At 37.5% G+C, this 16056-nt stretch overlaps 1 protein-coding gene across 3 annotated transcripts in view; it reads right to left on the bottom strand.

Annotated features, from left to right (window-relative positions):
- Window positions 1-636: 636 nt before the first annotated feature.
- anapc5 (anaphase promoting complex subunit 5) overlaps window positions 637-16056 on the bottom strand; it is a 36306-nt gene continuing 20886 nt past the window's right edge. For all 3 annotated transcript variants that reach the window (XM_063034505.1, XM_063034504.1, XM_063034506.1), the window contains 8 exons: window positions 15226-15407; window positions 14570-14705; window positions 13933-14007; window positions 9095-9216; window positions 5157-5264; window positions 3660-3807; window positions 2333-2495; window positions 637-1469 (listed from right to left, as the gene is read on the bottom strand). In XM_063034505.1, the coding sequence (XP_062890575.1) occupies window positions 1264-1469; window positions 2333-2495; window positions 3660-3807; window positions 5157-5264; window positions 9095-9216; window positions 13933-14007; window positions 14570-14705; window positions 15226-15407 (1140 nt within the window). In that variant the 3' untranslated portion in view covers window positions 637-1263. The remainder of the gene's footprint in view (window positions 1470-2332; window positions 2496-3659; window positions 3808-5156; window positions 5265-9094; window positions 9217-13932; window positions 14008-14569; window positions 14706-15225; window positions 15408-16056) is intronic.

Below are 16056 nucleotides of genomic sequence, written 5' to 3'. Positions count from 1 at the left end.
TTCAATATTGCAGTATTTCCTTCTTGATACAAGTGAATATATTGTAAATGTACTGGCTGCAATGTTTCTGACAGAGGTTAAGAAAGGTACTAACTAAACGCTGCAGTAAAATACTGCAGTATTATATTGCAGATGCTGAAAACCTGATGTAATGTGACAAATTCTCCATTCTTCCCAATCAGCAACTACATTATCAATAAAGTGTGATTAGAATCCAATTGATATTTTGAGATTGGGATCATTAAATTAAGTAGTCTCAGGCTTGGTTATCTGTCTCTTTTTATTTCAGAGGTAGATTTTTGCAGCTCAAAATATAATGCTGCATCAAACTAATTTTGTCTCACACAATATAAATGTGCCTTGTAACATGGTTGCCATAACAGCACATCTTATCATGTGATTAACATAGCATTGAAAGTACTCACTAGCATTTTTAAATTACAGGTACTTAAAATGAGTTAACGACAAAACATCATGCACCAGATGTAATAAAATTATTAAAATTACAACAGTGTTGCATCACCTCATTATAATAAAGCCCATTTATTGTGAATTAAGGGAACGGGAAAGAGTGAAAGATTTAAGGGTTGGAAAGAGGTTTGGAATAATTCAACAATTAATTGATTATTGGAGTGGAATATACTTTACAAAAATGAACAAAAACAGATGCCTTAAATCATAAAGCAACTAATTTTCAGGACTATCACAATTCCTTATTTACACCTTTCAAAAACATTCATGTTACTTATGCCACAATATTTCTTGTGAGAACCATACTTTTACAACAGTTATACATCAGGAGGCCTATGAAAGTAAAAGGAAGTTGCTGCAATCATTGCCTACAATTTAAAATTTTATACTTAATTACATTTCATTTTCAATGGTTCCACATAGCAACTTTAGACTTAAAACAAATAGAGCTGATTGAATTGATTCTTCGAATCAATCTGAACTGGAGATCACATTGCTTAAATGACTAGGGTTCGTTTCAAGCACTTATATGTTTATTATGCCTCAGCAATGCTGTAAACTACAAGTAAATACACAATTTGCTGTAAAGCAGTCTGTCAGTTTCTACATCTACAATAAACCCAGAGGAACTCCTATTTTTCAGCTGAGCAGCACAGCAAATTTGCTAACATGCTTCTGTCAATGCTCTTCATTTTTAACCAGAATTTCAATTTATTTCAAAGTCAGCAATAACTTATCAGATGTCCTCAGAAGCTTCATTTCTAAATTTTACAGCTACGGTTTTATGAAATGCTACGAAAGAAGAGCCACTCCATAGGTTGGCAATTCTTGATGTAGTTGACGGAACATCATAGCACATTTATTTCTTTCTTTCGTCTTGCCCAGAGCGTTGAACAATCTTGCCTGCAAATAGAGGACTTCTCTAATCCTCTCACTGGAATCTGCCTTCTCAAAATATACCTTGGCTTCATTCAGATTTTGAATTGCTGACTCAAAAGCTTCAGGAAGAAAAAAGAAAGCGTGTCAATTATGCTGCATTGAAAGCATGTTGAAAGCAAAGTTAATGCATAGCATTATAATATTTAGCCATTATCTACATACAGATTTTAACATGGACAGATTTTAACTATCAAAAATGTTAACATACTGTAAATTACTGGGCCTTTAAATATTTAGCCTTCAGTTATTCCACTGTATTAAGAAATTGGTGCAAATTCAAATCAGTAACTTTCTTGAACATTATTTGGTGATTTTTTAACATGATATGATAGAGTTTATGTTTGCACCCAGAAAGCAATGGGTAACTTAAAAAAAAGTGTCTGGCTATGACCACCATAAACAATTATAACCACCTACACTTGATTTTAAGCTATAATAGCACTCTTGAATCCTCCATAATCAACGTCATTGGAATCATAACTGAGTAGAAACCGAACTGAATCAGCCATATACAAGTACAGGTTAAAAAGTGGACATCCTGCAGCATGACTCAATGCCTGAAGCCCTATAAATGGTCATGAATGAAACACCAAGGGGTTTAACCTCAACTCCAAAATGATAGCTGTAATAATTGTGAAAATACGCCATTTATTGGGAACATATTCAGTTTCTAAAATATCAGAAGTGAATTTAAAAACAATCATTTTACAAATGGTTTAAAATACATGGTTCAAACCACATATTAATTGAATGTTAATGAAAAAGGCAGTCCATCAGAAAAAAAAATACAGATTTTACAAACAATTATATATCAGTAAATCCAACAGAACTGGAGAATGTTCTTCTTAAACATTTCAATTCTGTTTATAAATATTATTGAATACATTGTAAAGCATGAAGTCAAAAGATTTCAAATATTTACCCTCAGCTTTTTCTTGAAGAGAGCAAGGGGATACAGAAGCAACCTGACATTTTGCCAATAGCAGCATAGCACGTCCTCTGTCCAAGACTGTTCCATTAGCCAGAATAGGTTCAATAGCCATATGTAGAACATTCAAAGCTTGGTCTGGAATTCCAAGCATTAGCTAGTTAAAAAAAAAAATAATTCTTGAATATTCAGAAATTTTTAAATGTTGTAGCTACAAATGTATTTTCAAATACATTAAAATACAATTCTGAAATGTTTCTTTCATTTAAAAAGTATGACTGAAATTATAAGTGTAGTGGAAAAATAAATATTAAGGGAAACATCCATTTAAAGAAATATTCACAAGTGCATTAAGTATCAAAGTTTAAATAATTTAGCTCAGACATCAATTTTTCCACAAACAAGGATGATAAATTGAAAATTAAACCTGGTTTTACAAATAGCAGAATAGAAAATTAGTATATTGGATTTAGAGTCTTTAAGTTAAGCAAAAGATTCAAGACACTTGAATTCTAAAATAAAGCAGAAGTGCTTGCTGAAATCATCAGCAATTTTTAGACAGTATTTATGGAGGGTTAATGTTCTAAGATCCTTATGAGCTGAAACATTAACTGTGTCTTTATAAAGAAGAGTACTTCCAGCATTTTACCTATTGGGTCAGACAATAAAATCATGTCCCATGTGCAGGTCAAAGGTAAACATCCACAATTTATTTTCCTTACAATAATCACATTGTCTGAATTCAGAGGGGGCAAAAATCTGTGAATTTCCTTTTTCTAATAAGCATTATTAAATGATTAGTAGTAAATTGTGAGTACTATTAGCTTCATCTGAAGTCTACAGGGATAAAAATAGTAATGTTGCTATGGCAAAGGGCACAGTGAAAAAAAAATCAAATATAATGTTGAGCCTGTACAAAAATTTAAGATTATAACTGAGTGTGTATTCTCCTGATAATGCAAAATTAAACAGCATCCCTTTCATCCAAGTTCAGTTGTGGCTTCTACTGAACATTTAAATTCTCTTCTACTTTTAGTGACCTTAAAAAAAAATGCAAGCTTGGACGAAAGTTTGGTGAGACATAGGTGTTCTAAAATAAAATGGCATTACTGCAATGGAGTGCTGTTGTGTCATCATGCTGTTTCTACAATGAGCTGCTGTTGGTACATGATCATTGACAAACTGCTATAATCAGAGGGTTTGATAATGTACAAAATGGCCTTTGTGGAGGAGATCTTTCATTTTAAACCCAAATAAAAATATGCATTCCTTGACTCATGCACGGCTATATATGTAAGTTTAAATTTGTGGCAGGCCTCACCTGTGAAAATGCCAAATGCAAGATGGCTTCTGAAGTTAGATATTCCAAATGATATTCACGACTAAGAGCCAAGGCTTTTAGGAGTAAAGGAACTGCCACTGCATGACACGACGAACGCCAGAAAAGTTCAGCCTCCAAAATAAGAACTCTAAAATTACAAGGTTTAAAAAAAAAATGAAATTCACTGTTTTTTAAAAATTAATTTCCAGTAGAAATATAGCCAATCATACATATTTTCATTTCTAAATCACAGCTGAACAACAACTAACTTTTCTGAACCTTTTCAACTAAACTGCAGCCCATTAATTTCAACCTACAGTATATCTATAGAAAAGGTAGCCAGCAATATTTTGATAACAATACCATGACATTAGACCATGGGTTATTCTGCATCTCATCAACATCTCTCAGGATTATTCTCAATTCAAAGTAACAAGAAATTAAGCATGATGCTATTATAAATTCCTGGTCATACATTTCACTACATCAAGGTGTGTATTATTGCAACAGAGAACTAGGAAAAAATAGAGAAATCCATTTCAGTATACAGCTTATCTATCCCACAAAAAACCCTTAATTGCTAAATTTGCCTTCATGTGTTATTTCCAGAGAAACTGATTATGGTAAGCAAGTTTGAGATTTCAATCACAAAGTCCAACACATAAACCAACAAATAGGATGGCTTTGAAATAGTCAAGGCATAAAGAACTAAAGTCAGTTAAAAAAAAATCAGGTTTTACAAAGAGATAGAGTGGCATATCAGGACTTCTTGAGCAGGCAGAAGCTCCAGGAAGAGCTGAACAGCCTTCCTCATTACTTTTCTACAATTTAGTTAGCAATATCTACCGTACATCAGAGGCAGAGGTTAATCCTATCTATATTACTAATTACCGGTGTACAAATATTTAAGGCAGAAAGTCGCCAAATCTGAAGTAACAAGAATGTCACACCACATATGTACTGAATCTAGTCATTTTCAGAATACTTCCACAGGTGCCTCCGAAAATGCCCGAGTTCAATTAGATTTAGACAGTTTTGCATTCAAATTTTATCAGAAGTGCTTATGTTTTCAAGTCAAAAGTAGACATAATGACTGAGTTAATAATGAACACAGAATGAGAAAATGTCTTCAATATTTGGGAGGAAGGGACACTGATTTCAGGTACTTAAACAATAAATTTACTTAGAACTTTGACTACATATCAACAGTTTTGAATTGTTAGCTCCCAGATAGCACCCTTGCAGATTTTTATCGTTCATCTTCTTTCAATATATTAATTTGAGTTTTAAAAAACTCAAAATTAGACATGCAAACAATCACAAAATAATATAATCTTTACAAATTATATCAGAATGAATTTGTAGTTCATTTGTTGTATTCATAATTGTATTAGAGACAAAATTGCCTTCAAAGATCTAGGAATCTACAAAAAAGCTTTTGTACCTTGGAGACATTTAGAACTTAGAATCATTTACAAGTATTCACCACTAACTTACTTGATCAACATTTCTGTCGACTTCTTTTTCTGACAATGGATTAATAGGTTTTGCAGAAGCCTGTAAGATTCTGTGATTTGATTTTGTGCTTTCAAAACAAGTGCTTTCCTTTATGGACCAAAAGAAATAAGTTAATCTTATACAACAGAATTTTAACGTATTTTCAGCATCACATTGAATACAACATAATCTGGTTTACATAGTAAATTTATGTCCTTGGAGTAGAGGAGATGCTATTTTATGCATATTATGATACTATGTGACACAAAATCACCGATTATGGTAACTGAAACCATTTGTATTTAAGTAGTGTCCTGAAAGGTCAAAGTCTGCGAGTATTAATTTTCAAATGAATAATGTAAACCAGTATTCATTGCACATTACTTATATACATAATTCATCTCTTTTCAAAAGCCTCAATTTTAACAGCAAAATGTCAAACATGAGGGCAAATTGATAATTTAAAATATTTATTAAATATGTATTTATATATTCAATATCTAATGCATTTAAAATTTGTATCATCATAATTCAGTGCACATACCTTAGAAATCATGCAAGTTATATATAATTTATGTTTGTCATGTAGGTAATGTGCTGCTGCAAAAAAGCATTAATTACTTGGGTACATATGCAGAAGACAATTAACTTGAAGGAATTCATCTCTTTTCAAAAGCCACAATTTTAACAGCAAGGTGTCAAATGAGGGGCAGTCCTCCTCCCACCCCTCTCCCCCAACACCCCAACCCCATTTCTCAACAGCATATTAATTTTTATTGAATAATTTTGAAAAGTTAATTTTAACATTTTCATTTTAGTTACACAAAAGGAAGCAAATTAGGTTGAATATGATAAACGTGACAGATATTTGAACAGGTAACCATCTGAAACAAAAGGTATTGGTTAATTAATGAGGGCATTTAGAGAAACAGAAGAGCATCTCTAAGTTGTGAAATGTGACAAAACTAGAGGAAGTGTTCATGTGGAGAGGAAAACTAAGTTATTATTACAGATGTACAACTTACAGTGGAACAAGCTAGTGTGACACATACAAGAGAAAGCCAGTTACCCAACAACTGATGAGTTTCAATGCGGCCTGGAAATCAGCAATGTGAAGAGGTTCTGCTCCTCAGGCTTACGTCAGACTTACAGTTAAAACAGTACAGGCGCCTTAGACAGACAGGAATAGTGAGATGGGAAAAAATGAAGTGACAGGAATTTGGAATTCAGACACACCAGGAATATAGTGGTGGAATCTCACTGAACTGCAACTTAATTCAATAAAACTGAATCCAGGCATTTCCTTTAGAACACCTGCTGTTCACAGCTTTTCTATATTCCTTTATCTTAACGCTCTAACATTCCTTACTAATCTTTCAATATATTACTAGCAACTTCTAGGATGAAGATTTTATGCCAATCTAAAAAGATACATCTGGATCAATTCACTAAAACAGAGTCTAAACAGTCTACTACCAAAGTGAGGAGATATTCAATACCAAAGGTCAAAGTAAATTTATTTTCAAAGTACATACACATCACCATATACAACCCTGAGATTCATTTTCTTGCCGGCACTCACCGTAAATACAAGAAACACAATAGAATCAATAAAAGACCACACCCAACAGGGACGGACAACAACCAATGTGCAAAAAAAAACCCCAAACTGCATATACAAAAATTTAAAAAAGAAAATAATAATAACGAATAAATAAGCATTTCATGTTCTCAATATTTATTGAAGAGTCTTTGAAAGTGAGTCTGGTTCAGTGGGAACAGTTCAGCGTTGCGGTGAGTGATGTTGAGTGAAGTTATCCCTTCTAGTTCAAGAGCCTGATGGTCAAGGGGTAATAACTGCTGCTGAACCTGGTGGTGCAGGTCCTGAAGCTCCTGCACCTTCTTCCTGATGGCAGCGGTGAGAAGAGAGTATGGCCTGGACGGTGGAGGTCCTTGACGATGGATGCCGCTTTTCTGCGACAGCACTCAGTGTAGATTCGCTCAATGGCGGGAGGGCATTACTCGTGACGGACTGGGCTGCATCCTCCACTTTTTGTAGGTTTTTCCATACAAGGGTATTGGTGTTTCCATACCAGGCCATGATGCAACTGGTTATTATACTCTCCACCAAACATCTACTGACATTTGTCGAAGTTTTAGATGCCTGAATCTTTGCAAGCTTCTAGGTAGAGATGCTTCCATGCTTTATTCGTAATGGCACTTGTACTGGACCCAGGACAGATCCTCTGATATGGTAACACTGAGGAATTTAAAGTTGCTGATCCTCTCTACCTCTGATCCCCCAATGAGGGACCTCCAGTTTCCTCCTCCTGGTCAATAATCAGCTCCTTGGTCTTGCTGACATTGAATGAGAGGTTGTCGTTGTGACTCGAGAGACATTTACAGACCAGGTGGCATCTAACAATATAACATCCTCTATGGTGCTCATGTTTGGTGACAAAATAGAAGACAGCGTGAAAACTCCGCTTTTTAAAACATACAAGGTTTTTGTAATTTGAAGGAACATTATTTTAAAAGGTACACAAGATGAACAAATTTATTTTTATCATTCAAGAAATTAGCCAAATAATACCTCAAAAGTTATACTGCTAAAACTCTAACCAATTTTATAGAGTTTTGAGAAAGTTACTAAGAAGTTGATGAAGCCAGGGCGGTGGATGTTGTCTACATGGACTTCAGCAAGGTCTTACATGGGAGGTTGGTCAAGAAAGTTCAGTTGCTTGGCTTCAAGATGAGGTAGCAAATTGGATTAGTCTTTGGTTGTGCAGGAGAAGCCAAACAGTGATAGATGGTTGCCTCTCTGACTGGAGGTCTGTGACTAGTAGTGTGCTGGGTCCATTGTCACTTGTCATCTATGTCAAGGATTTGGAAGTTAATACAGTAAACTGGATCAACAAATTTGTGAATGACAGCAAGACTGGGGAGTGCAGTGGACAGTGAGGAAGGCTATTAGTTTGCAGCAGGACCTGAACCAGCTGGAAGAATAGGCTGAAAAGTGGCAGATTCAATTTAATGCAGACAAATGTGAGGTGTTGCACTTGGGAGGGAAAACCAGGAACGGAATAATATTGTGAGCAGTGGGGCATTGAGGAGTGTGGTAGAACAGAGGGATCTGGGAATACAGATCCATTATTCCTTGAAAGTAGCATCACAGATAGATAGGATCATAAAGAATGCTTTTGGCTCATTGGCCTTCATAAATCAAAGTACTAAGTGCAGGTGTTGGAATGTTATGTTGAAGTTCTATAAGATGTTGGTGAGGCCTAATTTGGAATTTGTGTTCAGTTTTGGCCAACTACCTATAGGAAAGGTGTCAATAAGATTGATAGTGTGCAGAGAAACTTTATAAGAATGTTCCTAGGACTTGAGGACCTTTCTTATAGAGAAAGCCTGAATAGGTTAGCACTTTATTACCTAGAGCGTAGGAGAATGAGGGGAGATTTGACAGAAGTATACAAAATTATGAGGAGTATAGACAGGGTAAAGGCATGCAGGTTTTTTTCCCACTGAAGAGGTCATGGGTTAAGGATGAAAGTTGTAATGTTTAAGGGAAACCCGAGGGGGAACTTCTTCACTCACAGAAAGTGGAACGAGCTGCTAGTGGAAGTGGGTTCAATTTCAACTTTTAAGAGAAATTTGGATAGGTACATGGATGGGAGGGGTACGGAGGGCTATGGTCTGGGTGGAGGTCGATAGGACTAGCCAGATTAATAGTGTGACATGGACTAGATAGACTGTAGAGTTCTATTACTCTTTAACTTAAAAGATCAAATATTTTGCACCGAGTTCCACTTTAAATTGAGGTTCTTACAAAAATGTAACTTGTGCAGTATTAGTTAAGTGAATGATATTTTATTATGAAGTTATTAACATTAATGTTGTTCCGAATAATTTTGTTGACTATTCCTTACACTTACCTATACAATCCTTCTGGCCCATTCAGTGCTGCTATTCCAGGAATTAGGGAGTCAGCTATATGGTACTTCCCATCACACATAGCTCGATTAAACTGGATGTTTTGTTCAAATAGCATCCAAAGCTTTCAGGCAGAGTAATAAAGCGTTAAAAGCAACATACAAAACTATAGATGAATAATAGCAATATATTTTATGGCATTGAAAATCCTAATAATGCAATTATTTACTAACATCAAATTTATGGCTATTTACTTTGGTTGACCCGTAGAAAACACTGCAGTCAAACTCACCACCATTTTACTGGAAGTATGCTGTTTTTGAACAGCCCAAATAATTTACCACGAGTTACCATATTATCATGTCACTGCGAATGAAAATCTCAGGTTTCCACCAGAAACCCTGACCATTTTAAATTACTGCACAAGTGTAGAGAAACAACATAACTGTATTGGTGCAATGCTTTGCAAACTCAATTCAAAATCTATTTCAAATAGGTCTTCAGCTTTTAATTAAGTTTCTAACTAGTTGAAAGGAAAAGGATTTCACATATCAGTGTTTATTACATTTCACCAATTTCTTCCAGGGCAAAACCACTGAAATAACCAATGGCTAAGAAGGAAGTGAAGTAGAGCTGCAATTAGCTGTTCTTTGAAACCATCAGTCATAACCCGTGCATGGACACATATCCTTGTGTTGCTTGGTTAAGATTAGGTATTAGGAGTTTTCCTTAGTCTCATTCCCTTTTTGATGGGAGGTTAATGGCTTCTTTCTTTTCTGATATCTCAAAGGGAGATGGGTGGGGAAAATGTGGCTGATCATGGTAAGAAACCTGTAATCCAAATGCAGTCTAATTCTACCTAGCTGCAAAGATGGTTAAAACTGCAACAAGGCTTGTTTGAGTATTTGAAAAGCACGCTGAGAGGTTTCTCACAGATCGTCAGTGCTTGTTTAAAAGGAGAGCCTCACAGGCGTCCAGTATCATTCCGGTGTCCCAATCAGCGGCGGGAACAGTGCAGAGAGGAGATTTCTCGCAGGTTGGTGGTGCTCATTTAAAAGGAGAGCTTCGCAGGCATTCAGTGTCGTTCCGGCAGCCAATCCGCAGTGGGAGCAGCGCAGAGAGGAGTAAATAAAAGTACACAAGGGACAAGCAGAGCAGCCATTGTTGGGAGCGGGCCAATGGTGACAGTGGGAATGCCAGGCTTTGGCTCAATGGAGGCTTCGGCACAGAAGAGGCATTGGTTCCGGGTAAATTTTTGTTACGTTTCCTTCTTTCTTACTGTGTCAAGGGTACTTAGTGTAGTCTAAATGACTGTTGTATGTTTTTCATGCTGGATGTTAGGGAACTACATCTGTGTGAAGTGCACCCAGCTGCAGTTTCATGAAGCTGGATGACCTTTGGCTTGTACAGGAGAGTGAGGAGATCATCAATTGGGAGTTACAGGGAAGTAGTCACCCCTAAGATGCAGGAGGTGGGTAGCTGGGTGACTGTCAGGAGAAGAAATGGGATGGTGAATAGGCAGTTAGTGCAGAGCACCCCTGTGGACATTCCCCTCAGTAATAAATATACTATTTTGGATACTGTTGTGGGGGATGACCTCCCAGGGGAATGCAACAGAGACCAGGTTACTAGCATTGAGCATGGGTCCATGGTGCAGAAGGGAAAGAGGGAGAAGAGGGGAGTGGTAGTGACAGGGGACTCAATAGTCAGAGGAACAGACAGGAGGCTCTGCAGACGTGAATAGGACACCTAGATGGTATGTTGCCTCCCAAGTGCCAGGGTCGGGGACACCTTGGATCGTGTACACAGCATTTTGGAGGGAGAAGGGGAGCAGCCAGATGTCTTGGTACATATTGGTACCAATGACATAGGAAGGAAAAGCAAAGAGGTCCTGAAAAGAGAATTTAGAGAGCTAGGCAAAAGCTGAGAAGCAGGACCTCCAGGGTAGTAATTTTTGGATTGCTATCTGTGCCACGTGCCAGCGAGGGTAGAAACAGGATGATCTGGCAGATAAATGCGTGGCTGAGCTGGTGCAGGAGGCAGGGCTTCAGGTTCTTGGATCATTGGGATCTCTTCTTGGGGAGGTATGACCTGTTCAAAAGGGATGAGATGCACCTGAACCTGAGGAGGACCAGTATTCTCGCAGACAAGTTTGTTAGAGCTGTTGGGGAGGGTTTAAACTACTCTGGCAGGGGTATGGGAACCAAGGTGTCAGGACCCAAGTCAGGACGGATGCTTAAAAAAAAACAAAGAAAGCTTGTAGTCAGACTATTAGGAAGAGTGGGAAGATGACAGGGCAGAACACAATATGATTGAGTTCAATTTAAAATTTGATAAGGGAGAAAGTAAAGTCTGATGTAGCAGTATTTCAGTGGAGTAAAGGAAATTACAGGGGTATGAGAGAAGAGTCGGCCAAAGTAAATTAGGAGGACAGCAGAGCAGAAATGGTTTTGAGTTTCTGGGAAAAATGAGGAAGGTGCAGGATAGACGTATTCCAAAAACAAAGAAATACTCAAATGGCAAAATAATACAACAGCAGCTGACCAGAGAAGTCAAAGCTAACGTAAAAGCAAAAGAGAGGGCAAACAACAAAGCAAAAATTAGTGGGAAGATAGAGGATTGGGAAGCTTTTAAACACTTACAGAAAACAACTAAAAGATTCATTAGGCGGGAAAAGATTAAATATGAAAGCAAGCTAGCAAACAACATCAAGGTGGATAGAAAAAGCTTTTTCAAGTATATCAAAAAAGTAAAAGAGATGAGAGTGGATATAGGACTGCTAGAAAACAACACTGGAGAAATAATAATGGGGGGGCTGGAACAAGGAGGTGGCTTAAAAGAGCATTTTGCATCGGTCTTCACAAAGACACTAGCAATGAGCCAGGTGTTGAAGAGTCTGAGAGAAGAGAAGTGAGTGCAGTTACTATTATGGGGGAGAAGGTGCTCCGAAAGCTGAAAAACCTAATAAGTCACTTGGACCAGATGCACTGCACCCTAGGGTTCTGAAAGAGGTAGTGGCAGAGATTGTGGAGGCACTAGTAATGATCTTTCAAAAGTCATTGGACTCTGGCATGGTTCTGGAGGACAAGAAAATTGCAAATGTCACTCCACTCTTTAAGAAAGGAAGGAGGCAGCAGAAGGAAATCATAGACCAGTTAGTCTGACCTCAGTGGTTGGGAAGATTTTGGAATCAATTGTTAAGGACGAGGTTATGGAGCACTTGGTGACACAGGACAAGATAGGACAAAGTCAGCATAGTTTCCTTCAGGGAAAATTTCACCTGACAAACCTGTTGGAATTCTTGAGGAGACTGCAAGTAGAATAGATAAAAGGGATGCAGTGGATGTTGTATATTTCGATTTTCAGAAGGCCTTTGATAAGGTGCTACACATGAGGTTGCTTACCAAGTTAAGAGCGCATGGTATTACAGGAAAGTTACTAGCATGGTTAAAGCATTGACTGATAGGTAGGAAGCAGCAAGTGGGAATAAAAGGATCCTTTTCTGGTTGGCTGCCAGTGACTAGTGGTGCTCCGCAGGGGTCGGTGTTGGGACTGTTTCTTTTTATGCTGTTTATCAATGATTTAGATGACAGAATAGATGGCTTTGTTGCCAAGTTTGCAGATGATACGAAGATTGGTGGAGGGGCAGGTAGTGTTGAAGAATCAGGAAGGCTACAGAAGGACTTAGATTAGGAGAGTGGGCAAGAAAGTGGCAAATGAAATACAATGTTGGAAAATGCATGGTCATGCATTTTGGTAGAAGAAATAAATGTCCAGACTATTTTCTAAACGGGGAAAAAATCCAAAGATCTGAGATGCAAAGGGACTTGGGAGTCCTTGTGCGGAACACCCTAAAGGTTAACTTGCAGATTGAGTCAGTGGTGAGGAAGGCAAATGCAATGTTAGCATTCATTTCAAGAGGTCCAAAATATGACAGTAGGGATGCAATGCTGATGATTTATAAGGCACTGATGAGGCCTCACCTTTAGTATTGTGAACAGTTTTGGGCTCCTTATCTAAGAAAAGAAGTGCTGGCATTGGAGGTGGTTTCGAGGAGGTTCCCAAGGATGATTCCGGGAATGAAAGGGTTATTATACGAGGAATGTTTGATGGCTCTGGGCCTTTACTCGCTGGAATTTGGAAGGATGGTGGGGGGGGGGGGCGGAGAGGGGAATCTCATTGAAACCTTTCTAATGTTGAAAGGCCCAGACAGAGTAGATGTGAAAAGGACGTTTCCCATGGTGGGGGAGCCTAGGACAAGAGGGCACAGCCTCAGAATAGAGGGGCGTCCATTAAAAACAGAGACACGGAGAAATTTCTTCAGCCAGAGAGTGGTAATTTGTTACCACAGGCAGCTGAAGAGATCAGGTCACATGGTATTTGAGGAGGAGATTGATAGGTTCCTGATTGACCATGGCATCAAAGGTTACGGGGGGGGGGGGAGGCCAGGGAGTGGGGCTGAGGAGGGGAAAAAGGATCAGCCATGACTGAATAGCAGGGCAGACTCAATGAGTCAAATGGCCTAATTCTGCTCCTATGTCTTATGGCCAAATAGTAAATGCATTAATTTCCAGAGTTTACTACAAGTAGCAATCTGCAGACCCAATCAAGTTGCCAGATGAGGAACTGTCTATCCTTCAGCAGTCAGAATTCCCAAGTTCAGAGAACAATATGTCCAATGGCTATTTACTTACTATCTAGACAAATATTAAAGAGATTTTTAAACAAATAATTTTCCTTGATCTGAACAGGAGTAACAATTATACATACATTCATAACTCTCACGATGACAATTATTCCTTTTTTTAAAAAATCAGTAAAAAGCAAATTGTCAGTATACCTTTGCATGCTGGCTGTGGGGAGGGAATCGATCTTTTAAATGTTTCAGGATTTCAGAAGCAGCTGAGTAATAGCCCTATGTCCAAAAAGAAAACTGTTGCATTACTCACAGTCAAATATATGCCGAACATTAAATTACTACAGCATTCCTGATGCTTAGGTCTCTTTCAGAGGTAGAAATCAGAGAGAAAACAAGGAGTTGGTCTAAATTAAAAGGAGCTTGATGATCAGTTGCTTCTATTTTAACTAAAGAAATCATTTCTGGAGCTCTGCTTTGCCAGGAAGTCTCAATGAAAAGTTATATGATTGTCATTCTTTTCATTAATACAGAAGCCAAGTTGAAAGGAATTACTACCCAAGAAGTGCAAATCAGCTGATCTGACAAACTTAAACAATATTTTCTTAAGACTAGTTTAAGTAAATGGTCTTAACTAAACAATGTACTTTGAAATTATATAATACTTGTTAAATATGAACAAAGTGTGATTGGTGTAGCATTTCTAGATCATCTATTTTTAGCTCCAGATTCCAGCATCTGCAATCATGTCTGCCTCCAAGTCAAAATCTTTGATTTGTACATCTAGAAAGTAATGCCTGCATGAAAAAGCCGACAAAAACCCTCATCAGAGCCAACTCACCTGTTCTGCATGAAGTTCTGCCAAGTGGCAAAGCACCACAGCCATTGCCTCGGTATTATTTTGGTGGGTATCCATGTTTACAGATTCCAAACTATGCATATACAGGAGTAGTTGCGTTTGCTGCAGTGCCATTGTGCTGCAATGATGAAAATTAAACAAATCATTACTGCAAGAATCTTTTTAAAATATGGGTATCATAGCAAAATATTTCTGGCAACTCCAATCAGTGCCACATGGGACAAATGTAGAACCAGATTGCAAATCCAGTATCAACCCTGCTCTGGACTCTGGAGTAATGATACAGAACTCTAAAGAGGGAGGGAAAATATGCATATTGAAATAGGGAACCACCACTCTCGTGATAGTCCTTCTTTTGACCAACAGATTTGTTTTCTGATGCTAACAAGTGGGTATTTATGAGAATACAGAGCAATTTCAAGAAATTATTGGTTTATATTATTAATTGGAAACCAGAGAACAGTTTTTTCCAAAACACTAAAAATTTACTGAGTAAAAATCAATGGAATTGGTTGAGACCCAGAGGCAGCTTACCATCAGCTGTTCTTGGTTATCGATTGATATGAGATTAATAGTAGTCATTCAAATACACACATACATACACTTATTGTTGAAGGTCAAAATAAATTGTTATGTACCTTTGTCCATACATTTTCCAAATTGCAGTTTTCTGTGCTATGCTTACATCAATAAGCTCTGAAAGTCCGTGTTTCCAATGCAACATGTCAGAATCTTTCATCGCATCCATGAGCTTATTTGCTGATCTTCCAGAAAAGGCCCTCTGTTGTACTAGTGATTGGATGCCCAGAGAAGCCAAGTACTACAAGAAAAAAAACCAAACATAATGGAGATATATTTTTGTTTGTTCTTGACCCTTGTTGGTGTGTTAGAGCTTACCATTCTTTGCCAATGCTCAGTTGTCCAGTGAGGAAATAGGTCAGATCATATTCTCTGCCATTTAATTCAGTTTCCCGATTATCTATAAATACTAGATTCAACAAGCTTATGGCTTAATGGCAAGATAAAAATTAAGAGCAGAAATTGGCTATTCCTGACTACTTAAGGTAACCTTTCATCCTCTTGCTATCTCTCCCTTAAGATTCAAAGATTATTTCGACACCGCTTGAGGAAAAGATTTGTCAAAGACCTATGACTGAGACAACTTTTTTTGAAAAAAAAAGGCTACATCTAGCTCAAATGGGCAAGTCTGACTTTTATTTTTAAATAATGGCTCAAGTTTTAGATTCTCCAGACTGAAAATATCCTCTCTCAACATCCATCCTATTAAGATCTTCCAGGTTGTTAAGTTTCATTCTAGTCCCTCATCACTCTTCTGAACTTCAGAAGTCAACTAAGTCATTCTAAGTTATAACTTGGTAAAGCTTGCCCAATTGCTTCAAACATTTTAACATTCTTCCCAAAACAAGGAGACCTGCAGTGTATACAGTACTCCAGAACTGGTTTCAGTG

The sequence above is a fragment of the Mobula hypostoma genome, chromosome 27 (assembly GCF_963921235.1).
Source record: "Mobula hypostoma chromosome 27, sMobHyp1.1, whole genome shotgun sequence".
In the NCBI taxonomy this organism is placed as follows: Eukaryota; Metazoa; Chordata; class Chondrichthyes; order Myliobatiformes; family Myliobatidae; genus Mobula; species Mobula hypostoma.
Note: the sequence above shows the minus strand (reverse complement) of the source record. Positions and strands in the feature narration are given on the sequence as shown.